Below are 26,177 nucleotides of genomic sequence, written 5' to 3'. Positions count from 1 at the left end.
GCAGAAGCTGTTAGAAGAATACACAAAACCAGTAGGATACTGGCATCTCGGTAAAGCTATTTTATAAGCAGATTGTAAGCATTTTTTAAAGTTTTTGATTATTTTGAATTTTTTATTCAAAATATTTAACAACAGTATGACATGAGCCCCAGCAAATCAAACCAACTTAGACATCTGCATGAGTGTACACTGACAATGTTATCCTGGTTTTAAGAAATAATACATTTTAGTTCATTTTTAAATTTCAAGTCATTAAAGTCCCAGTTGTACAGGGAATTATATTTCTGTCCAGTGCTACAATTTTAAAATATATGTTTAAACCCCAAAAGAGAAGTGGGGAGGAAAATCATTCAAACTGAACTCAGGCATGGTAACCTTCCTACATTTGGATCTTTTCTCACTGTGGTTCCCTGCGTGACTGCCAGGGGTAATGGAATTAAATTGCACTATCACTACAGACTAAAATGGCAAAAACAAACAAACAAACAAACAAACCTGAAATTAGGAAATATGAAAGAAATAGCAGAGAATGATATTTATTATTGCAATATGACATTAATCCTTACTGCCTGGCAAAACAGACATGACCTTCTTTGTATTCTAGTCAATCAGTGTTTTTAAAGCACCTATTATGTATTAGGCATTATGCTAGGCAAAGGAATATAAAGATGAGTAACTACTGTTCTTGCATTAGAAGAGAGTGAATGCAGATGCATAAACAGGCCAATTTCTAATCAATTATTATTAGTAGTAATTATTCTGATATAGGTGTGCAGAGTATACTGTGGGATACCTACACTAGGAGAGATCCTCTTGGTATTGCAGGCCATGAGAGGTTAAGAACCTGCCCAGGTCACACAGTAAACGGAGGTTGAAACCAGGTCTATCTGAATTCAAGTTTGTGATGTTACACACACAACACACAGTCATGTGTATCTCCAAAAATCAATGAGGGGTTAGACCAGATGGCACTCTTTATAATTTCAAGTTTTAACTCTCAAAGAACAAAAATACACTGCCAGCATTGAATGACAATAGATTTAATGATATTGCTAAGATTCAAAAACAAATCCTGAAATCCCTAGCTCATTCCTCAAACTCATATAGCCAACCGAAGCATTTCCAGGCAGGCATGGTCAGAGACACTTCTCGGTGGAGACAGAACTGCAAGCTAGAATTGCATTATCTATGAGTCATCACTGGGAACCTGTAATCAAGACATGGTAGGCAGGCAAAAATCAACACTGACCAAATCACTGGCAAGATCTGTCAAAGTCATTAATAGGGTAAGGCTAGGCCTGCTCACTGGCAATGGATTCAGGAAAGAATCAGTCATACTGAGAATGTGGTCTCCCAAAGGAACCCAGCTGAGGCTGGCCAACCAGCAAAGGACATGGCTGAATCTTTAACTCTGCGGAGAGAGAGGGTTGGTCTGAAATAGTACCAGGGATTATAGCTAATGGATCTTGTCATTCCAATAGGCACTTACAGGCTTTTTTTTTTTTTTCTCTGAGACAGTTCAGATACTAAGAATTCAATAAACGTTAGCTATCTGCTACACATTCTGTGTGTATTAATTTACTTAAGCTCAAATATCCACACAGTTATAGCCTTATTATCCTCATTTTAACAGATTAAGAAACTGAGGCTCAGAGAAGTTAAGGATCATACCCGAGGTCACAGCCAAAACTGAAAAATAGGAAATCTGGCTTGAAAACCATGACCATATAAGAAGATTTAGACTTAGTCTGTATAATTTTTCATAGCTGAAGTAATGAGCAGCTTATAACAGTTTGAAAGACTTTAGCTCAGGTTAAAACAGACTCACATCGGGGTCTTCTAGGAATTTTCAAAGATTATTTGCATGCTTAAAAGCAGTAATACTTTTTCATGTATTTGAAAGCACACAGGAAAATTATTAGCTACTTAACAGAATGACCATATCTTTAAATCCCCTTTACTTGGAGAAGATTTTTTTTTTTTTTTTGAGACGGAGTCTCGCTCTGCCGCCCAGACTGGAGAGCAGTGGCGTGATCTTGGCTCACTGCAAGCTCCGCCTCCCGAGTAGCTGGAACTACAGGCACCCACCACTATGCCTGGCCAATTTTTTCTATTTTTAGTAGTGACAGGGTTTCACCGTGTTAGCCAGGATGGTCTCAATCTCCTTTCCTCGTGATCCTCCTGCCTCAGCCTCCCAAAGTGCTGGGATTACAGGTGTGAGCCACCGCACCCCGCCTGGAGAAGGTATTTTAAGAACTGTACCGTTTATGTGTAATGCACTGACCTTGTCAAATAGCCTTCAGAAATCAGACTTATTACTGATTGCCTAATGGAGGAAACTGTCTGATGAGAAAAAAATCAAGTTTCTTGCTCATAATTTATGAAAGAGGAACTATTTTAAAACATCAGATATATTTGTATTTTTCCGTAACACAGATTGTTTGTGAAGGCAAATGTTTAATAAATCCCTTAAATTCTTGGTTTCTCAAATCACTACTGTTTGAATACTGTAAGAATCTCTGCTTAGATTTTTAATAATGAAAACACAAAGAAAACCCATCTCCTGACCTCTGGTTGTTGTTATTTCTGAACTCATTAGTCATTAATTGCTATTTAGACTGACCTTTTTATACCCACCCCATGGTAATCAGAAGTGACTTGCTGAAGTTCTAGGGAAGCCATTTGATCTGCCAGGTGCTTATTCTCTTCTTCAAGAGTCTGCAGGTTATGAGTTAACGTATTTATGTCTACCTTTAAAGAAACAAAAGTAAAAAAGAAACTATTTACGCCAGATCCAAAAAGTATTATCTTATTTTTAAAATTACAATTACAACTGTAAAATGGACAATATCTTCCATGTTTCCTTGCCTCTAAATATGGAGATATGACCAGTCAGTCTGATAGCTCTATGATTTTTTATTTTTTACTTTTTTGAGACGGAGCCTCGCTCTGTCACCCAGGCTGGAGTGCAGTGGTGTGATCTTGGCTCACTGCAACCTCTGCCTCCCGGGTTCAAGCGATTCTCCTGCCTCAGCCTCCTGAGTAGCTAGGATTACAGGCACGCGCCACCATGCCCGGCTAATTTTTGTATTTTTAGTCGAAACAGGGTTTCATCATGTTGATCAGGCTGGTCTCGAACTCCTGACCTTGTGATCTGCCCGCCTCAGCCCCCCAAAGTGCCGGGATTACAGACATGAGCCACAGCGTCCAGCCGCTCTATGATGTTTTTAAGAACCCTTTTCTCTGTGTGGTTTGTGGGTCTAACATTTTTTCTAAAAAGAACCCGTTTTCTCTCTTTTCCATTTTTTGAGTTTTTCTAGTTGCCCTCAGCAAAAGGGATATCGTAAATTATATAGTTCCCCTTTACTATAAGTTAAAGTCCTTCTGGTATTTACTTAAAATCAATTCAAGCTTATGAATATAGATGCGAAAATCTTCCGACCAGGAGCGGTGGCTCACGCCTGTAATCCCAACACTTTGGGAGGCTGAGGCAGGTAGATCACCTGAGGTCAAGAGTTTGAGACCAGCCTGACCAACATGGAGAACCCTCATCGCTACTAAAAATACAAAATTAGCCAGGCGTGATGGCACATGCCTGTAATCCCAGCTACTTGGGAGGCTGAGGCAGGAGAACTGCTTGAACCCGGGAGGCAGAGGTTGCGGTGAGCTGAGATCATACCATTGCACTCCAGCCTGGGTAACAAGAGTGAAACTCTATCTCAAAAAAAAAAAAAAAAAAAATCTTCCACAAAATATTAGCAAAATGAACCCAGCAATATATAAAAAGATAACAAATTAGGACTAAGTGAAGCTCATCTCAGTAATGCAAAGCTCGTTGAACATTCAAAATAAATCAGTATAATACACCGTTTCAACAGACTATAGAAGAAAACACATATAACCATCTCAATACTCGCAGTAAAAGAATTTCATAAAATTCAACATCAATTCATTATAAAAACTCAGCAAACTAGAAATGAAAGGGAACCACCTCTAGTTGATTAAAAAAATGTATCCATAAAAATCCTACAGCTAATATCAATATTAATAGTGAAAAACTTTCCCCCTAAAACTGGGAAAAGGCAAAGGTATCCACTTTCACCACTCCTATTCCACATCATACAGGAGGCCATAGCTGGTGCAGTAAGGCAAGAAAACATAATAAAAGCCATTAAGATTGGAAAAGGAGAAATAAAACTGTCTCTACTCGAGACATATGATTGTCTAAAAAGGAAATCCCAAAGAACCTCCAAAAATGATGCTAGAATAAGTGAGTGTGTCAAGGCTGAAGGATATAAGGGCAAATCTATTGTATTTCTATATATCAACAATGCACAATTGGAAATTCACGTTTCATTAAAATGCCATTTAAAACAGTACTAATACTATGAAATTCTTTAAGTACAAATCTAACAAAATATGTCTAAGATATGATGTGCTGAAAATTATGAAATACTGAGAGAAATAAAAAACCAAAATAAAACAGAGAGATATACCATGTTCATGTACCGACATGTGTTGCATAACAATGTTTCAATCAATGACGGACCACATACACAACAATGGTTGGAGCAACAAGCTACACTATATAACCTAGGCATGTCACAGGCTCAAAATAATGGAGGAGAATCTGCCAAGCAAATGGAAAACAGAAAAAAGCAGGGGTTGCAATCCTAGTTTCTGAAAAAACAGACTTTAAACCAATAAAGACAAAAAAAGACAAAGAAGGGCATTACATAATGGTAGAGAGTTCAATTCAACAAGAACTATATCTTAAATATATATGCACCCAACACAGGAGCACCCAGATTCACAAAGCAAGTTCTTAGAGACTCTCAAAGAGACTTAGACCCCCACACAATAATAGTGGGAGATTTTAGCATTCCACTGACAATATTAAATCATGGAGACACAAAATGAACAAAGATATTCAGGATCTGAACTCAGCACTAGATCAAATGGAAATGACAGATATTTACAGATCTCCCCACCCCAAAACAACAAATATACATTCTTCTCATTGCCACATGGCACTTACTCTAAAATTGATCACATAATTGGAAGCAAAACACTCCTCAGCAAATGTGAAAGAACTGAAATTATAACAGTCTCTTGGGCCACAACACAATCAAATTAGAATTCAAGACTAAGAAATTCATTCAAAACCACACAACTACATGGAAATTGAACAACCTGCTCCTGAATGACTCCCAGGTAAATAATGAAATTAAGGCAAAATTCAATAAGTTATTTGAAACTAATGAGAAAAAAGAGATAACATACCTGAATCTGTGGGACACCGCTAAGGCACTATAAAGAGGAAAATGTATAGCACAAAATTCCTACATCAAAAAATTAGATCTCAAGTTTACAACCTAACTTCACAACTAAAGGAACTAGAGAATAAAGAGCAAACAAATCTCAAAGCTAGCAGAAGACAAGAAATAATCAAAATCAGAGGTGAACTGAAGGAGATAGAGACACAAAAACCATTCAAGAGATCAACAAATCCAGGAGCCGTTTTTGCTTTGTTTTTGAGATGCAGTCTTGCTCTGTTGCCCAGGCTGGAGTGCAGTGGCGCAATCTCAGCTCACTACAACCTCTGACTCCCGGGTTCAAGCAATTCTTCTGCCTCAGTCTCCTGAGTAGCTGGGACTACAGGCCCATGCCACCATGCCTGGCTAATTTTTGTATTTTTAGTAGAGACGAGGTTTCACTATTTTGGCCAGGCTGATCTCGAACTCCTGACCTCATGATCCACCCACCTCGGCCTCGGCCTCCCAAAGTGCTGGGATTATAGGAGTGAGCCACCGTGCCCAGCCCAGGAGCTGTTTTTTAAAAAAATAAAATAAAATAGATAGACTTCTAGCTAGACTAATAAATAAGAAAAGAGAAGTTTCAAATAAACACAATCAGAAATGATAATGGAGATATTACCACTGACCCCACAGAAATACAAACAACCATCAGAGAATATTAAAAACACCTCTATGCACATAAACTAGAAAATATAGAAGAAACAGATAAATTCCTAGATATATACACCCTCCCAAGAATTAACCAGGAAGAAGAAATTGAATCCCTGAACAGACTAATAACGAGTTCAGAAATTGAGGCAGTAACAAATAGCCTAGCAACCAGAAAAAGCCCAGCATCAGATAGATTCACAGCTGAATTCTATCATAGGTACAAAGAAGAGCTGGTACCATTTCTACTGAAATGATTCCAAAAAACTGAAAAGGAGTGACTACTCTCTAACTTATTCTATGAGGCCAGCAGCATCCTGATACCAAAACCTGGCGGAGATACAACAAAAAAAAGAAAACTTCAGGCCAATATCCTCGATGAACATTGATGCAAAAATCCTCAATGAAATACTGGCAAACTGAATCCAGCAGCATATCGAAAAGCTTATCTGCCATGATCAAGTAGGCTACATCCCTGGGATGCAAGGTTAGTTCAACATATGCAAATCAATAAATGTGATTCATCACATAAACAGAACTAAAGAGAAAAACCACATGATTATCTCAATAGATGCAGAAAAGGCCTTCAATAAAATTCAACATCCCTTCATGTTAAAAACTCAATAAACTAGGTATTGAAGGAACATACCACAAAATAATAAGAGCCATCTATGACAAACCCACAGCCAATATCATACTGAATTGGCAAAAGGTAGAACCATTTCGCTTGAAAACCAGCACAAGACAAGCATGCCCTCTCTCACTACTCCTATGCAACATAATATTGGAAGTTCTGGCCAAGGCAATCAAGAAAGAGAAAGAAATAAAGGGTATTCAAATAGAAAAAGAGGAAGTCAAACTATCCCTCTTTGCAGATGACATGATCCTATATCTCAAAAACCCTATCGCCTCAGCCCCAAAGCTTCTTAAGCTGATAAGCAACTTCAGCAGTCTCAGGATACAAAATCAATGTGCAAAGATCATTAGCATTCCCATACACCAACAACAGTAAAGCTGACAGCCAAATCATGACTGAACTCCCATTCACAGTTGCCACAAAAAGAATAAAATACCTAGGAATACAGCTAACTAGGTAGGTGAAAGGTCTCTACAAGAAGAACTACAAAATAGAATGGCAATCATTAAAAAGTCAGGAAACAACAGGTGCTGGAGAGGATGTGGAGAAAAAGGAACACTTTTACACTGTTGGTGGGACTGTAAACTAGTTCAACCCTTGTGGAAGGCAGTGTGGTGATTCCTCAGGGATCTAGAACTAGAAATACCATTTGACCCAGCCATCCCATTACTGGGTATATACCCAAAGGACTATAAATCATGCTGCTATAAAGACACATGCACACGTATGTTTATTGTGGCACTATTCACAATAGCAAAGACTTGGAACCAATCCAAATGTCCAACAATGATAGACTGGATTAAGAAAATGTGGCACATATACACCATGGAATACTATGTAGCCGTAAAAAATGATGAGTTCATGTCCTTTGTAGGGACATGGATGAAATTGGAAATCATCATTCTCAGTAAACTATCGCAAGAACAAAAAACCAAACACCACATATTCTCACTCATAGGTGGGAACTGAACGATGAGAACACATGGACACAGGAAGGGGAACATCACACTCTGGGGACTGTTGTGCGGTGGGGAGAGGGGGGAGGGATAGCTTTAGGAGATATACCTAATGCTAAATGATGAGTTAATGGGTGCAGCACACCAGCATAGCACATGTATACATATGTAACTAACCTGCACATTGTGCACATGTACCCTAAAACTTAAAGTATTATAATAATACATAAATAAATAAATAAAAATAAATTTAAAAAAAACACTGCTGAAAGAAATGAGAGATGACACTAACAAATGGAAAAACATTCCATGCTCATGGATAAGAAGAATCATGTCATTAAAATAGCCATACTGCCCAAAGAAATTTACAGATTCAGTGCTATTCCCATTAAACTACCATTGACATTCTTCACAGAACTAGAAAAAACTATTTTAAAATTTATATGGAACCAAAAAAGAGCCTGAACAGCTAAGAAAATCCTAAACAAAAAGAACAAAGCTGGAGGTACCACGCCACTCAACTTCAAATTATACTACAGGGCTACAGTAACCAAAACAGCATGCATGGTACTGGTACAAGAACAGACACATAGACCAATGGAACAGAATAGAGAACCCAGAAATAAGACCACACACCTTTGGTTATCTGACCTTCAACAAACCTGACAAAAAAAGCAATGGGGAAAGGATTCCCTGTTAAATAAATGGGACTGGGATAACTGGCTAGCTATATGCAGAAGATGGAAACTGGACCCCTTTCCTATGCCACATACAAAAATTAACTCAAAATAGCTTAAGGATTTAAATATAAAACCCAAAACTATAAAAACCCTGGAAGACAACCTAGGTAATACTATTCAGAACATAGGCACGAGCAAAGATTTCATGACAAAGACATCAAAAGCAATCGCAACAAAAGCAAAAATTGACAAATGGGATCTAATTAAACTAAAGAGCTTCTGCATAGCAAAAGAAACTATCAAAAGAGTAAACAGACAGTCTACAGAATGGAAGACTATACATCTGACAAAGGTCTAATATCCAGCATCTATAAGAACTTAAATTTACAAAAAGACAACCTCATTAAACAGTGGGCAAAAAGCATCAACAGACACTTCTTAAAAGACATAAATGTGGCCAACAATCATATTAAGAAAGCTCAACATCACTGAACATTAGAGAAATGTAAATCAAAACCACAATGAGATACCATCTCACACCAGTCAGAATGAGTACTATTAAAAAGTCAAAAAATCAAAAAATAACAGATGCTGGTGAGGTTGTGGAGAAAAAGGAACACTTGCACACTGTTGGTGGGAGTGTAAATTAGTTCAACCATTGTGGAAGACAGTGTGGTGATTCCTCAAAGTCCTGAAGACAGAAATACCATTTGACCCAGCCATCTCATTACTGGGTATATACCCAAACGAATATACATCATTCTATTATAAAGATACATGCATGTGTGTATGTTCACTGGAGCACTATTCACAACAGCAAATACATGGAATCAACCTAAATGTTCATCAATGATAGACTGGATAAAGCAAATGTGGTACATATACACCATGGAATACTATGCAGCCATAAAAAAGAATGAGATCATGTCCTCGTGATCATGGATGGAGCTGGGGGCCATTATCCTTAGCAAACTAACACTGGAAAAGAAATCCAAATGTTGCGTGTTCTAAGTGGGAACTAGATGAGAATATATGGATACACAGAGGAGAACAACACGTACTGGGTGTGTCAGAGGGTGGAGGGTGGGTGGAGGGAGAGGATCAGGAAAAATAATAATATCTGGGTGATGAAATAATCTGCATAACAAATCCTCGTAACACACATTTACCTATGTAACAAACCTGCACACGTACACTGAACTTAAAAGTTAAAAAAAATAACCTAGGTGTGACCACTGAGGTTTGTGTAAGTACTCTCTATTGCATGACAACAAAACTGCCCAGAGATGCATTTCTGAGAATGTATCTCCATCATTAAGTGACAACCTAACTGTATTAGAAGGTGCAATATTGCTGAGATGTTAACTCTAATTTCAGTTGAATCCCCACAAAACATCATTAAGGTCATTCTAAAACACATATGAAAGAGCAAACGAACTAAAATAGCTAAAACACTTTAGGAAAATAACACTGTTGGAGGACTCTACCTAATTTCACAATTTATTATAAAGCTACAATAATCATAGTCTGTGGAAAGGCTCCTGTGTTGTTGAACTTGCCCAGTTGTGGGTGCAGCCATGTACCAGGCAGCCCAAGCCTGACATAAAGTAAATTCCCAGGAGAAGTCTTTCCTGGGTTTTGAATTTGCAGTAACAGGTGTAAGCATTCCAGCAGCAGTTTGTTGATCATGTGATATCAGAAATGAAAGCTAAAGGAGAGTTGCCAACTGTGGGAATGAGTGTAAAAGACATGCCCCAAAACATACATAAGTAAACTGTTGAAAGCAAGAGACACAAAATCTTGAAAGTATCAAGAGAGGAGTGGCTCCTGATGTACAAGATAATCTCAGCAAGATTAACAGCTGATTTCTCATCAGAAAGTTGAGGCCAGAAGGCAGTGGGATGACATATTCAAAATGCTGAAAGAAAAACATTCAACCATGAATTCTAAATTCAGCAAACCTATCCTTCAAAAACAACAAAGAAATTAAGACATTCCCAGATAAATAAAAATGGAAATAATTCATACAAGAGCTTTTCTTCTAGTTTAAACACACTCTTGAGAATGTGGTTCTTCAGACTTCACCTAAAATGTGGAGTAATTTCTCCAGGTCCCCATTTTTGGTGGGGTTTGGATTGTGAAGCTAGAAAGCATATGCTGTAAGAAATACTAAAGGAAGTTCTTTAGGCTAAAATAAAAGGGCACTAGACAATATCTGGAATCCACATAAGAAATAAAAGGTAACAGTAAAGGGAGCAACACAGGTGTATATAAAAGGTAGTATATATTTTTGTTTGTAATTCTTTTTGTTACCTATAAACCAAAATATAGAATAAAAGAAATGATAAGGGAGTTAAAATGGTGAACTAGAAATATATATATTTGACATAAAAGATGGCACTAATTGAGAAATAGAGGAATGAAAAGCAAAAAATGAAACAAAAAAAGCAAAACGGCAGATATAAATCCTACCTTAATAGTAATTATATTAAATACAAATGGATTAAACCACTGCAATTACAAAGCGCAGAGATAGGCAAAATTAGTTTTTAAAAAAACAACTATATGCTGTTTATAAAATATACACTTTAGATTCAAAGACAGAAATGCGGTTGAAAGCAAAAGGATGGAAAATATATACCATATAAATTAAACAGTAATCTAAAAAGAGCTAAAATGACTGTACTAATATTAGACAAAATAGACATTAAGAAAAAACTGGTGAGATAAAGGGCATTATACATCGAAAAAGTGTTTACCCATCAAGAAGATGCATCATTTATAAATATATATGCACCTAACAGAGGCCACAAATATATGAAGCAAAAAACGACAGTATTGAAGGAACAAATAAATAATTTAACAGTAATAGTTGGAGACTTCAATACCCCATTTTCATTAATCAACAGAACAACTGGACAGAAGATTAATGTGGAAACAGAAGACATGAACAACACTATAAACCAAGTAGACCTAACGGACACCTATAGAACAATCCTCCCAATAATAGCAAAATACACATTTTTCTCAAATGCACATGGAACATTCTTCAGGGTATATCCCTGTTATACTATAAAACAACTCTCAATAAATCTGAAAGGACTGATATCATGCAAAGTATGTTCTCCCACCATAATGGAACAAAATTAGAAATCAATAAAAGAATATTTGGGGAATTCACATATGGGAATAAACTAAACATGTCACTTCTAAACAACCAATGGGTCAAAAAAGAAATCTCAAGGGAAATTAAAGAACAGTTTGAGATAAACAAAAATGAAAACACAAAATAACAAAACATCTCATATGCAGCTAAAGCAGTGCAGAGAGGGAAATTTATAGCTGCAGAAACTTATTTTTTATGGGCACTCCCCTGAACCAGAATAGGTTCAGAGTGACTCCTATAGGCACTTACGTTTAAAAAATGAAATATTTCTCAATCAATAACCTAAGCTTATCTTTAGAAACTAGAAAAAGAAAAGCAAATTAAACCCCAAGCAAACATAAAGAAGATAACAGTAAGGATTAACGCAGAAATAAGATAGAGAAAAATCTATAAAAACTTCCACAAGTTGGTTCTCTAGAAAGATCAACAAAATTGACAAACCTTTAGCTGGACTAAACAAGAACAAAATACAGGAGACACAAATCATTAAAATTAGAAATCAAAGAGAGAACTCTGCTACTGACCTTACAGAAAGAAAGACAAGGGGCTACTCTGAAAATAGTATGCTAACAAATTAGATAGCCTAGATGAAATGGACAAATTCCTAGAAAGAACCAAACTACTGAAACTGACTCATATTAAGGTAGAAAATCTGCATAGACCTATAAGAATAAAAATAATAAACCAAACAAAAAAACAAAACCTTCTACATACAAGAAAGCCCAGAACCAGATGGCTTCACTGGTAAATGCTACAAAATATTCAAAGAAGAATTAACCCCAAGCCCTCACAAACTCTTCCCAACAATAGAAATGGAGGGAATACTTACCAAATCATTTTAAGAGACCAATATTATCTTGATACCAAAACCAAAAAGATTACAAGAAAATAAAACTACAGAACAGTATCTCTTATGAATATAGATGCAAAAAATCTTAACAAAATACTAGCAAACCTAATGCAACAACATATAAAAAGGACAACATGACCAAATAAAATTTATCCAAGGAATACAAGCTTAGTTTTGCACTTCAAGTCAATCACTGTAATACACCATAGTAATAGAACAAAGAACAAAACCCACAAGATCATCTCAAGAGACATAGCAAAAGCATTTAACAAAATTCAACATATTTTCATGACAAAAATTCCCAACAAACTGAGAATAGAAGGGAATTTTCTAATCCTGATGAAGCGCATTGAAAAAACCCCACAGTTGACATCATACTTAATGGTGACAAACTAAAAGCTTTCCCCCAAAGATCAGAAACAAGACAGAGATGTCTGCTCTCACCAATTCTATTCAATACTGCACTGGAGATTCTATCAGGCAATTATATACAAAAACGAAATAACAGGCAGCCAAATTGGAAAGGAAGAAGTGAAACTATCTCTATTACAAATAGACATAGCAAATAGAGAGCCCAGGAGTTCGAGACCAGCCAGGCAACAGAACAAAACTCCATCTCTACAAAAAATAACTATCTCTATTACAAATAGAGATAATTTATAGAGATATAGTTTATAGAGATAGTTATAGAGATGACACTATCTTATACAGTAGTCCTCACTGTCATTGATAGGTTCTTGGAGACTGCAACTTTAAGTGAAATGATAATGTATAACAAAATCCATTTTTTTCTTATCAACATCATAACACAACACTGAATGAAATGATGTTATTCAAGGACCTGCTGTATGTCGTTTCACTTGAAGTTGAAACCTAAGAACCTACTGATGACATTAAGTGAGGACATACTTTATACAGAAAATATACAACAAATTGTATTATTGAGATTGTAATACTCTTCAAATTGATCTACAGATTCAATGTAAACCTTACCAAAATTCCAGCTGTTCTTTTTTACAGAAATGGAAAGTCTGGTCCTAAAATTCATATAGAAATGCAATGACCCAGAATGACTAAAACAATCTTTAAAAAACAACAACAACAAAAAAAGTTGGAAGATTCACATTTAGACGTCAAAACTTCCTACAAAACAATAGTAATCAAGACTGTGTGGTATTAGCATAACGACAGACATATAGATCAATGCAAGATAATTAAGAGTCTAGAAATAAACTTACATATCTATGATTAATTGATTTTTGACAGGGGAGTGAAAACTATTCCATAGAAAGACTGAATGATCTTTTCAACGAACAGTGTTGGGAAAATTGCATATCTATAGCCAAAATAATGAAGTCAAACCCTTACCTCATAGCACATATAAAATAAACTCAAAGTGGATCAAAGACCTAAATTAATACATGAAACTATAAACAAATTTAAAATATAAAATAGGTATAAATCTATATGATCTTGAGTTAGGCAAGAGTTTCTCAAATATAATACTAAAACACAAACAATCCAAGGAAACACAGATAAACCAAACTTAAAATTTTTTAAACTTTTATGCATCAAAGGACATTATCAATGTAAAAATACAACCCACAGAATGGGAGAAAATACCTGCAAATCACATCTGATAAGGTTGTAGTATCTAGAATATGTAAAGAACTCATACAAGTTGATAATTAAAAAGATAATCCGTTTTAAAAACAGACAAAGGATCTGAATAGACATTTCTCTAAAGAAGATATACAAATGGCCAGTAAGCACACAAGAAGCTGCTTAACATCATTAGTTATTATGGAAATGCAAATCAAAACCACAATGAGGTACCACTTCACACCCATTAGGATGGCTATAATGAAACACAAAATAAGTGTTTGTGAGGATGTGGAGAAACTGGAACTTTTGTACATCGCTGGTAAGAATGTAAAATGGTTTAGTGCTGTGGAAAACTGGTGATTCCTCAGAGTTAAGCATAAAATTATCGTGTGACCCAGAAATTCCACTGTTAAGATATATATATCACAAAGAATTGAAAAGGGGTACTGAAATATATGTATATACAGGTTCATATCAGCACTAGTCACAATAGCTAAAAGGTAAAATCAGTGCAAATGTTCTTTGACAGATGGACAGATAAACAAATTTGGTGTGTGTGTGAGTGTGTGTGTGTGTGCACATACATACATACAATTACCATTACTCAGCCATAAAATGAAGTACTGATACGTACTACAATGTTGAAGAACCCCAAAAGTATCATGCTAAGTAAAAGAAGCCACACACAAAAGATCAAATATTGTATGATTATATTTATATAAAATATCCAGAATAGGTAAATCCATAGAGACAGAATGCCAACTAGTTGTTGTCAGGGCCTGGGAGAAGGAGGGAATGGGGAGTGACTGCTTAACTAGTACAGGGTTTCCTTTTGGGGTGATGAAAATATTTTGAATCTAGACAGAGGCAGTGGTGGCACCACACTGCAAATGTACTGAATACCACTGAATTGTTCACTTTAAAATGGCTAATTTTATATTATGTGAATTTCACCTCAATTAAAAAACCACAGTGAGATATTTCACACCCACTAGGATGGGTATTTTAAAAATGTGAACAATAACAAGTGTTAGTAAGGATGTGGAGACACTGGAACTCTCAAACATTGCTGGTGGGATTATAAAATGGTGTAGCCACTTTGGAAAAGAGTTTGGCAGTTTCTCAAAATGATAAACATGGAGTAATCATATGACCCAGTAGTTCCACTCCTAGGTTATACCTCGGACAACTGAAAACATATGTTTACACAAAAAAATTGTATACAAATGCTCACAGAATCATTAATACCCAAAAAGTTGAAACAACCTGAAAGCCCACCAATGGAGAAATTTAAAAAGGTACTAGGCTGGGCATGGTGGCTCACGCCTGTAATCCCAGCAATTTGGGAGTCTGAGATATCTGGGCAGACTGATTGAGCCCAGGAGTTCGAGACCGGCCAGGCAACATAACAAAACTCCGTCTCTACAAAAAATAAAAAAATTAGCTGAGTGTGGTGGCATGCATCTGCAGTCCCAGCTACTCAGGAGGCTGAGGTGGGTGGGAGGATCACCTGAGCCTGGGGAGGTTGAGGCTGCAGTGAGCTGTGATTGTGCCACTGCCCTGCAGCCTGGGCGACAGAGTGAGACCCTGAAAAAAAAAATGAAATGAACCCTGAACAATACCTTGCATGATACATAAAAATTAACTTGAAATGGATCATAGACTTACTATAAAACCTAAAACTATAAGACTTCTAGAGGACAACAAAAAAGAAAATTGTGGTGATCCTAGGTTAGGCAAAAATTCAAAAAGTATGGTCCACAAAATTTTTAAAATTGATCATTAGTCTTCATTAAAATTTAAAACTTCTGCTCTTTGAAAGAAAATGAAAAGACAAGTCATAAAATGGAAGAAGATATCTATAAAACACATATCTGACAAAAGACTTGTATATATACAAACAGTAAAAATATTTTTAAGATTATAAGAATATGTTTTAAAACCTCTGAAAACTCCAGAAAAACAACTGAATTTAAAATGGTTAAAAGATTTGATGAGATACTTCAATTTGTAATGGCAAATAAGTGCAGGAAAAGAAGCTCAATATTATTAGTCATTGGAGAAATGCAAATTACAACCACAGTGATAAGGCTGCTACACACAAATTCTAATAGATAAAACTAAAAAACTGACAACCAAGTGCTGGTGAGAATGTAGAGAAACTGGAACTCATGAATTACTGATAGAAATGTAAGATGGTACAGATTGTTTGAAAAACAGTTGAGCAGTTTGTTATTATGTTAAACATACATTTATCACAGGAACCAGAAATCCAACTCTTGATATTTACCCAACAGAAATACATATGTGCATATTTGAATATTTATAGAGGCTTTATTAACTGCCAAAATCAGGAAACAAACCAAATGTCCTTCAGTTGGTGAATGGATAAAGAAACTGATACATCCAGGCAATGGAGCAGATTATTGACACACAACATGGATGAATCTCAAATGACTTAGGCTAAATGAAAGAAATTAAATTTAAAATGCTACATACTGTATGATTCTATTTATACGACACTCTGGATAATTTATAACTACAGGGACAAAAAAAAACAGATCTGTGGTTGCCAGGGGAAGGAGGTGGAAGAAGGCATTGATTACAAAAGGGCACAAGGGAACTTCCTCAGGGTGACAAAAATGTTCTATATTTTGATTTTGGTGGTGGTTACCTGATTGTATGTGTCAAAATTCACAGAACTATACACTAAAAAAGGGTGAATTTCACTGTATGTAAATTATAACAATTAACCTGACTTTTTAAAAAAGCATAGCGTTAAAAGAACACATATTTAAAAAATCAATTTATATACCACAAAATGAGATTTTCTATAAGCATTATCATTTGGCTTCATAGAATGTCTCCAACGAGCTAGTATCTTTCAGCACCAGGAACTTACACTTAGTCTACATTAAGATGAATGAAACCAGACAAGCAAAATAATAATGCTATGTTTTTATCCCAAACATATTCACAGCATTTGCCTTGGCCATGTAACATTCACTAACTTTTTTATGAGACAGAGTCTCACTCTGTCATCCAGGCTGAAATGCAGTGGTGCAATCTTGGCTCACTGCAACCTCCACCTACGAGGTTCAAGCAATTCTCATGCCTCAGTCACCCGAGTAGCTGGGATTACAAGTGTGCGCCACCGCACCTGGTTAATTTTTTTTGTATTTTTAGTAGAGACAGGGTTTTGCCTTGTTGGCCAGGCTGGTCTCAAACTCCTGGCCTCAAGTGATCTGCCCGCCTCAGCCTCCCAAAGTGCTGGGATTACAGGTGTGAGCCACCACGCCCGCTTTCATTCACTAACATTTTTAAGCAAAAAGCATTACTGAATTTAATAGTAGTCACCAATTTTCCCAATTTTAGAAAGCATGGTTGGGGTCAAATTGATACCACCAAAGTCCTTGCCACAGGAAGTCAGCCTCATTTGAGGATTTTTAGGGTGGACTATTTTCATATCACTAGAACCAGAGAAAGCACCTGCTAGCTTGGTGGTAACTGCATTTGAGCTCAGGCTCAAACTCTAGCATTTCTCCTCTCTCCAATCCTTAAATTAAAAGTTTACATGTATTTGTATTTGTATTATGGTAATACAAATGCTACTTGGGCAAACCAGAAGCAAAGAAACAGTCAAGGCTTGACGACTATACCCAACACCTATTGCTGGATTTCTTGTCTAAGTGAGCTAATAACTCCTTGCTGCTCCAGATATATTCTCCAGATGACAGTGATACATAATCTTTACTCTCTTCAAAATTTGAAACACAAACAGCAATGTTTTAAAGATTGGTTCTTGTTTAATTTTAATAAGGATTTCATTTGTTTCTCTGGACATTCTACTGTTTTAGAACCCAGAAAATGGTACCTTGAAGATAAAGTGGCAGGTGCTGATAGGTACTTAGGCAGCCTTAGTTTTTTTTTTTTTTTTTTTTTCTTTTTGACAGGGAGTCTTGCTCTGTCGCCCAGGATGGAGTGCAATGGCACAATCTCTGCTCACTGCAACCTCTGCCTCCTGGGTTCAGGCGATTCTCCTGCCTCAGCCTCCCGAGTAGCTGGGATTACAGGCGCCCACCACCACACCCAGCTAATTTTTGTATTTTAGTAGAGATGGGGTTTCACTATGTAGGTTGAGCTGGTCTCGAACTCCTGACCTCAAATGATCCACCCGCCTTGGCCTCCCAAAGTGCTGGGATTACAGGCGCAAGCCACCTCACCCAGCCTTTAGTTTTTTATTTAAAAACAGCCTAGTCAGCAATCATCTCTTTGCCTCTCACAGGCCCATTAGCTAACTCTCAGGTGACTTCTTGGCTAGAATCCTCAGTTAACACTAGGGCCAGAGGCAGTGATGACTCACTGGCAAACATCAGATGCTCAACAAGAAAATGTTCCCCAGAAACAACCTTCTGCTACAGTGACCGGTATGCTTTGAGTGGCATCCAGCTTCATAGCTCTCCTTTCCCTGCAGCTTGGTATTCCTCAGCCATCTCCTCATTAAGATAAGCTGATACAGTAGTCAGCAATACAGAAGGAAATATAGTGAAATATCAGCAAGTAAAATGTAGAATACCTTGTTTTTAGCTAATTCCTTTTCCAAATTGCATCTTTCTTGCGCTATTTCTTTTTCTGTTTTATTAACCTGCCCAAGGGGGATGGGAAAAAAAAAGAAATAGGTCAATTTTATAGCAGCTGACAGGCTCCACTATAGTACACATATTCTGTATGTCAATTAATACCTACACTGCAGAGATAGCACATCCTCTCAGAAAAGGGGTCAATCAGGGAGTCTCTGAGGCAGAGCAGACTTCACAAATTGCCCTGAAATTAGAAAGACATGTCTGCATGTCAGACTCTGCTGGTTCCTTCCTAAGTAGGAAGACAGGGCTGTTCCCCCTTAACCTTCACTGTCCCACTCCTTCAGGGGAAATCAATTTTTAAAATCTGACCCCTTAACTAACACGAGGATGTGTGAATTACTAGTTAACATTCACTAACGCTGGATAAGTATATACTGTTCTATTTGGCACAGACTACTTCACATGCTAAAAGGCATAGGTTAGCCACCTAAAGATTCTTTATTGGGCAACTCAGACAAACTGCATCTGGGTTTTATTTCTTTTCTTGTCTTTTGCATTTAGAATGCAATTTTAAAACATCATCACACCACAACGAGAAGATAATGTAAATTTGCTTCTACCTACCTCCCTCTGAAATCTATCTTTCTCCTCTAGCAGAGACTTCTTCTCTTGCATTGATGCTTCCAATTCACCTCGCAATCTTGCAATAGTTGATTCTAGCAGCTCTTTTTGCACAGTTGTTCTCTTTTCAGCATCCTGTGCTTTCTGGATACACTGGTTATGCTCAAGGATTAAATGATCCCTGCAGGAAGAGAACAAGAACATATGAAAGCTAAATTAGAGTTCTAATTTAACAGAAAGAGCAATTAAATGTTCTTATAGAACATATTTCCTGACTGAGAGTAGTTACCAAAACGTTCTAACAAAACTAGTTTCTTGAGGGCAGAGTCTTTATTTTAGCTCTGTGGCTGGCCCAAAAAATGCAGAATCAAATGTTTTCATTGACGATAAGACTGAGACGGACACATGATAAGAAACACACATGCAAGAACAAAAGATGTATAAGAAGTTGCCCATAATTTACTTACAGATGTGCTTGGAGTTGGGTTTTCTCATTCTGAACAGTCTGTAGTTCATTTGTGATACTAGCATGGGCTGCATCCAGCAATAAGTTTTGTTCTTGAAATGTCTGCGACATCATTTTCTGCTCTACCTGAGTGTTAAAAGCAATATTAGAAGTTGAAGCTCCAGAAAGTCTTTTGATAGGGTGTCATTTGGAGTAACTGATCAAAAACACTGAACTAACTTAAAAAAACAAGTTTCATTTACATAAATAAAACCTCTTTTTAAAACAATTTATTTCAATGCCCAGTTTCTCTTTGTCCTCCTCTGAGTTGACTAGTTCTATCATTTTATAGCTCCACTAGCCAATAGTCAAGATGCATTATTTACCCAGCCTGCTGAAAAATTATAAAACTCCTAATACCAACAAATTTTTAAATATAGAAAATTATATTACAAGTATTTTTGGTATTTTAAAATTTCAATATGGTACTTTATTTTTAAAAGTAAAACAATATAAATGTATATAAAGTGAAAAGATCCTTTCCTCTCTATCTGCACTTCCCCTCCAAATAATCCCACATTCTAAGGATTATCATGTTTAACAGTTTGCTGTGAATTCTTTTAAGACTATCTTAAATTGCACTCAGATAATGTTACAGCAGAAGCACTATAACTGTTTTACATAATTTATTTTCTCTGGCTCACCATTTTGGAATTATCAAAACATGACATTTTTATGTACCATATACCCCTACAAATAATCCATAAAGTTTTTGCAAATACAGGACATATCAACAATTAGTTTTATAAATACTTTTTAAAAAACTTTTATTTTAACAATATTTGATTGCAAAGCAAGTCTTCACACTGGTAAAATGGGATCCCAATTGTGTTATATTCCAAAATTTTGAAATATTTGTAATAAATATTTCACTATATATTCAGTCCACTGAATTATAAGTCCATGAAAGTAGGAATTTTGTCTTGTTCACCACTATAATCCTATCTAGATATAGCATTATACTTGCACAGAGTTAAAAACTAAATATTTATTGAGTATATGTTATGTGCAAAGCATGCTTAGCACTATGAGAAATAAAGATATATAAGGTAATGTCCTTGCCTCTAGAGAGCTCACAGCGTAATCTAGGAAATGAACCAGCACATAAATTACTACTAGAGAATGCAGAATAGGGATGCAGCATAACATAATGATTATATACATTGACTCTGGAGTCACCCTAGGTTAAAACGCAACTCTACTTCTTACTAGTTAGGTGAATTTGGGCAAGTGAACTTCTCTAACCCTCATTTTCTTATCTGTAAAATGAGGATAATAAATATCCTTTTACATAATGGCTGCTACAATTAAAGGAGGTAATATGTGTAAAATCCTTAGCACAATGCTTAGTATATATAGTAAGTGTGCTCACAAAAAGAGAAAGTGATCTATTACTATGATGGTCTGTTTAGTGTCCCAGGAATAGAAGTTGAAAGGGAAAACTTATCCCTTCTTGTTGGGATGATCAAGCTGCCTGATGAAAGTGACTCTTAAAGAATAAACAGAATTTCAGATATTGAAGATGAAGTAAAAAGCATTCTCAGCAGAGAAAATGGCATAAGCAAAAGGAGAAATCGCAAGGTGTTTGAGGAAAAGGTTAAGTACTTTAGGGTTAGTCATACGTGTTCTCCATGATTCTATAAACAATGGGACAAATAATTATTTTTCCTCAAGTGATGATATTTGAGAAGAAATCATGAAAAGCCCTGAGTGTAAGGCCAAATCACCCCTCTGATGAAAATTGAAAAGCACTAATAGAAATAAGATAATTCAGTAGATTTTTTGAAATTTATTGTTAAAATATTTTATTTCTCCAGTTGGCCATAAACATTTCCGGATCTATCAACCAGGCTGGCTTTCTGGTTGGCTTTCGTGTTAAACGAATACCTGCAGAATAGCCTGATGGTCAGCAATGATTCTGGCTTTTTCCATAGTAACAGTCTGAAGCATGCAGCTCAACTCTGAACACTTTTTAGTCAATTGGTCATTCAAAACCTAAGAAAACACACACAGCAAGTCATTGGTCTCTCCAATAAAGAATTAGTTTTACTTATGTATTATTATTTTTAATGATTGCATAGTATCTCACTGTATATATGAACCTAATCTATTTAACCTATCCTCAATTCACATGTCATTAGTTTAAAAAGTACTTCCAAATATTAAAAGTCTATACCATAAATAATTCTAAATTAAGAGAGTTGCTGATTTGGTAGAGCAACTGAAGCATATGGCATTTTACTGATCTTCTATTCTTCACAACTTTGAACACTGGTTCATTAGAGCAAGACATCTGCAAAATGGAATTTACAATGTCAGTACCTAGCCAATATTATAGAAATCCATGAGCATTCAGAATTATTTAGCTGGTAACACAAAATACCTAAGCTCCTTCACCACCAGCTGACAATATTCATAAAAGCAAAATATGGATGATTTTACCATCATGAGATTAATCTTTCAAAATAAAACAAAAATTGTTTGAGCTACACAGATCTATCATATATGTAGGTAGTTAATAATTCTCTTTTCATAATTTGAAATTTGTATTATTGAGAAAAACATTTATCTCAATTATCAGTTATTTTTGCAAGGTAGATTTGGCAAAGATCTTATGTTTTAAACAAGTTCTTCAAGAACAAGCAACTTTGAAGGAGCACTAGGAAAAAAACATGCAAAAAATAAAATGGAGTAAAAGAAAAGATAAATAAAAGATTATCTGGCAAACATCACAAGTGGTATGGGCAGTACAGTAGTTAGAAACAAATTCAGGGGCTTAAAGTCACACCAGATGCAGATGTACAAGCTATTCATCAAAGAATACCTGGGGACAAAACAGAGAACCCTTGCTCTTTGAAAAGAAATAGCTATTTTTCTTTGGAGCCAGGTTACCTGAGTTCAAATTACAACTCTGCCACCTATTATCTATGTTCCTGAACTTGTCTGTACATCAGCTTCCTTATCTTTAAAATGTGAATAAGTTTCCATTTCATAGGGCTATTGTGAGGATTACAATTTGTTACTAATATAAGGTGCCTGGAATTGTGCCTGGAATGTGGAAGGGGCTCAGTAAAAATGTTACCTACTATTAGTATAGGAAGAGTAATAGTAGTTGATGTTATTATATTTAAAAACACATTCATTTTATACTTCATTATTTTTATTATGCAGAGAGCCCAGCAACACTATGAACCTAATACTGAGACAACCAAATTGTACCAAGAGAAAAGTTATTTTAAATGATAAACACTTCTTTCGGCTCGGTGATAAGTAACTCCAATTTGCCTGCATATCTGGTGACTTCTTGTTGCAGATGCACATATATATAAAACATCAGCTAAATCTGGGAATCACCATCCCAGAAATGATTACATCTAACTTCAAAATCCAGCAAGCATTTGTTAGGTTCCTACTGTATAATTATTTACTATAGAAGATACAAAGAAAGTATAAGACATAGCCCTTGCCATGGAATTATTCAGAAGTTCACTTTGGAGGGGGAAATACATATATTTAATGAGCAAATTAGAAAGCAAGCAAAGGCAAAGTGTAAACTAGTGCATAATTTTAGTGGTACATCTTGTATACTTATATATCATAGGAATTTGGAGAGTGAAATGAGAAATGTAGTTAATTTGATAATGTTTCAAAGATGAAATAAATCTTATGGAAATGAAAAGTTGGGGGATGGAGATGGTATGAATTTATATAATCAAGACTAATTTTGTTTCTTGGTTATTTAATTGAACAAAATTAAATAACATCTAAAAACTAGCAAAATCATGAGTATTTACTTGTGCTTTTTCTGATGCTTCATGAAGAGACATTATTTCGGACCTCAAATATGCATTTTCTTCATGTTCCTTGTTGAAAGATATCTGCACGTTCTATAAGAAAAAAATTACTCTCTTTTTCACATATAAGAGATAGTATGTGCACCCCTATAAAAATAACTGTTTTGTATTTCGGCCAGTACAAGTTCAAGTTCCAATGACATACACTGGAACTTTATAAATGTCTTATACAGAATGTATAAAAATCTTGGTATCTTCAACTCCTAAACTTCTGTTTATTTCAAAACTATTTATCAAAACTGTTTATTTAAAACAATAATGAGATACCACTACACACCTATTACAATGGCCAAAATCTAGAACACTGACAACACCAACTGGTGTCAAGGATGTGGAGCAACAGGGACTCTCATTCATTGCTGGTGGGAATGTAAAATGGTACAGCTACTTTGGAAGACACTTTGGTGATTTCTTACAAAACTAAACATATTCTTACCATATGATCCAGTAATCATGCTCCTTGGGATTTACCCAAAGGAGCTGAATACCAATGCCCAGACAAAAACCTGCACACAGATACTTATAGCAGCTTTAATCATAATTGCCAAAGCTTGGAGCAATCAAGATGTCCATGAGTAAGTTAATGGATAACTTGTGATATATCCAGACAAAGGAATATTATTCAGCACTAAAAATAAATGAGCTTTCAGCCAGGCACAATGGCTCATCCCTGTAATCCCAGCACTTTGGGAAGCTGAGGCAGGCAAATCACCTGAGGTCAGGAGTTTGAGACCAGCTGGCTAAATGGTGAAACCCCATCTCTACTAAAAATACAAAAATTAGCCAGGTGTGGTGGAGGGCACTTGTAATCCCAACTACTCAGGAGGCTGAGACAGGAGAATCGCTTGAACCCAGGAGGCGGAGGTTGCAGTGAGCTGATAGTGCCAATGCACTCCAGCCTGGGTGAGAGTGAGACTCCATCTCAAAAAAAAAAAAAAAAAAAAAAAAAAAAGAGAGAGAGAGAAAAAGAGAAAAGAAAGAAAAATGTGCTATCAAGCCATGAAAAGACATGGAGGAAACATAAATACTTATTACTAAGTGAAAGAAGCCAGTCTGAAAGGCTATAGACTATATGATTCCAACTATATGGCATTCTGGAAAAGGCAAATCTATGGAGACAGTAAAAAGATCAATGATTGCCAGGGATTAGAAGGGGAGGGAGGGATGAATAGGCAAAGCACAGAAGATTTTTAGAGCAATGAAACTACTCTGAATGATACTATAAAACGTAACTACTATAATGGTAGATATATGTCATTATACATTTGTTTAAATCCATAGAATGCACAACACCAAGAGTGAACCCTCCATAGAATGCACAACACCAAGAGTGAACCCTAATGTAAACTATGGACTCTGGGTGATAATGTGTCAATATAGGTCCATCAACTGTCATAATGTACCACTCTGGTGAGGGATGTAAAATGGTGCATCCATTTTTTCAATGGACATCCATCAAACGGCTAATGAGGAAGGCTATGCATGAATAGGGGCAGAGAGTATTTGGGAAATCTCTTTACCTTCTGTTCAATTTTGTTGTGAACTTAAAACTGCTCTTAAAAATAAAGCCTATTTTTTGAAAACTGTTTATTAAATCCATTCTTATATTGAGATTCCAGTTAGAATTTGCCTGAAACCATAGCCTAAATATACCTAGTATCTTTATATCACAGTTCTACTTCCTAAGATTAAATATTTGTTATTATTAAACATACACATTTTTTCTTATTAGCAGTAAGATCTTATGACTTCAAAGGAACACATTCAAGGATCTTTTAAAGTTACAAGTGAAGATATTTTCAAAAACAAGGAACCGAGAGTGGAGCAGAAGAAAACACCTTTGTTCTGTGGTTATAGAAAAAAAAAAAAAAAAGCTAGTTTTCTTTGAGATGAGAGAAGTGATACAGATGTGCATTGTAGGTGGGGCTTTCCCTAAAAGGTACTTAGCAGAATGGAGAAGGACAAAGTATAAATCTTCTTCCTACAGAGGAAGAACCACCCTTCTATTTTCCCAGGAGAAGCATCTCAAGAAAAACAGACAACATATAACACAGGATGAGATAGCATCCAAAAGAAATAGAATCGACACATCAAGAGACTTAGAAATGTAGTAAGATATAAAATCATTATGTTTTGTTTTAAAAATTATGGCAAAATATACATAAGACAAAATTTATCATTCAAATCACTGTAAGTGTGTAGTGTCATTAAACACATTCACACTGTTGTGCAACCACCAACACCAAAAGTAGTTATATTTCTTACATTTCATTAAGTTTATTTTATAACAATTAGTTTACAATAGGCAAAAAACACAAGTAAGTCTTATTATTTTTGCCAAATGACATTTTTCAAACTCTAATAACCTTCATGAAATGATTTCTTAGTTCCTAATACTATTATCCTAAATATACTACTCATTTACATGAAACTTTTTAAATAAAACTTTGATGGGAATAAGCAGCACTGTAAGCCAACATGGAAGAGGAAATAGGACTTAGTGAAGAGAGGAAAGACCACCTCTGTACTCCACAACTTCAAAACTCACCTTATTTTCTTCAACCAACTTGGAAATGAGGTCATCTCTAGAAGCTAAAAACAAAAATTCCACATAATTATGATAATAGTAACTTGCTACATTAAAATCACATAGTGAGAAGCTTTAAATATTTTATGTCTATTTTTTGTAGAGATAAGGAGAACCCAACTATTTCTATCATAGTTTTATAGACTAGAAACTGTTATGGAATTATC

The 26,177-nt window shown here is 35.7% G+C and overlaps 1 protein-coding gene and 1 non-coding gene across 30 annotated transcripts in view; one reads left to right on the top strand and one right to left on the bottom strand.

Moving 5' to 3' along the window:
• CCDC150 (coiled-coil domain containing 150) overlaps window positions 1-26,177 on the bottom strand; it is a 94,296-nt gene that overhangs the window by 37,972 nt on the left and 30,147 nt on the right. For 12 of the 29 annotated variants that reach the window (XR_010136068.1, XM_024243873.2, XM_024243874.2 and 9 more), the window contains 7 exons: window positions 25,972-26,015; window positions 23,364-23,456; window positions 21,457-21,564; window positions 19,532-19,656; window positions 19,068-19,245; window positions 18,437-18,505; window positions 2,638-2,751 (listed from right to left, as the gene is read on the bottom strand). Coding sequence is in view for 28 of the 29 variants with exons in the window: in XM_024243873.2 (XP_024099641.2) it covers window positions 2,638-2,751; window positions 18,437-18,505; window positions 19,068-19,245; window positions 19,532-19,656; window positions 21,457-21,564; window positions 23,364-23,456; window positions 25,972-26,015 (731 nt within the window). In the remaining variant the exon portion in view is untranslated. The remainder of the gene's footprint in view (window positions 1-2,637; window positions 2,752-18,436; window positions 18,506-19,067; window positions 19,246-19,531; window positions 19,657-21,456; window positions 21,565-23,363; window positions 23,457-25,971; window positions 26,016-26,177) is intronic. The other 17 variants (XM_054549602.1, XM_063712934.1, XM_063712939.1 and 14 more) reach the window with 5 other exon arrangements.
• On the top strand, window positions 9,762-9,944 carry LOC112132481 (small Cajal body-specific RNA 16). Its single transcript, XR_002914247.1, has one exon. It is a non-coding gene; the product is annotated as a small Cajal body-specific RNA 16 (non-coding RNA).

Source organism: Pongo abelii, chromosome 11, assembly GCF_028885655.2.
Source record: "Pongo abelii isolate AG06213 chromosome 11, NHGRI_mPonAbe1-v2.0_pri, whole genome shotgun sequence".
NCBI lineage: Eukaryota > Metazoa > Chordata > Mammalia > Primates > Hominidae > Pongo > Pongo abelii.
This window is presented reverse-complemented; position numbering and strand designations above follow the sequence as displayed.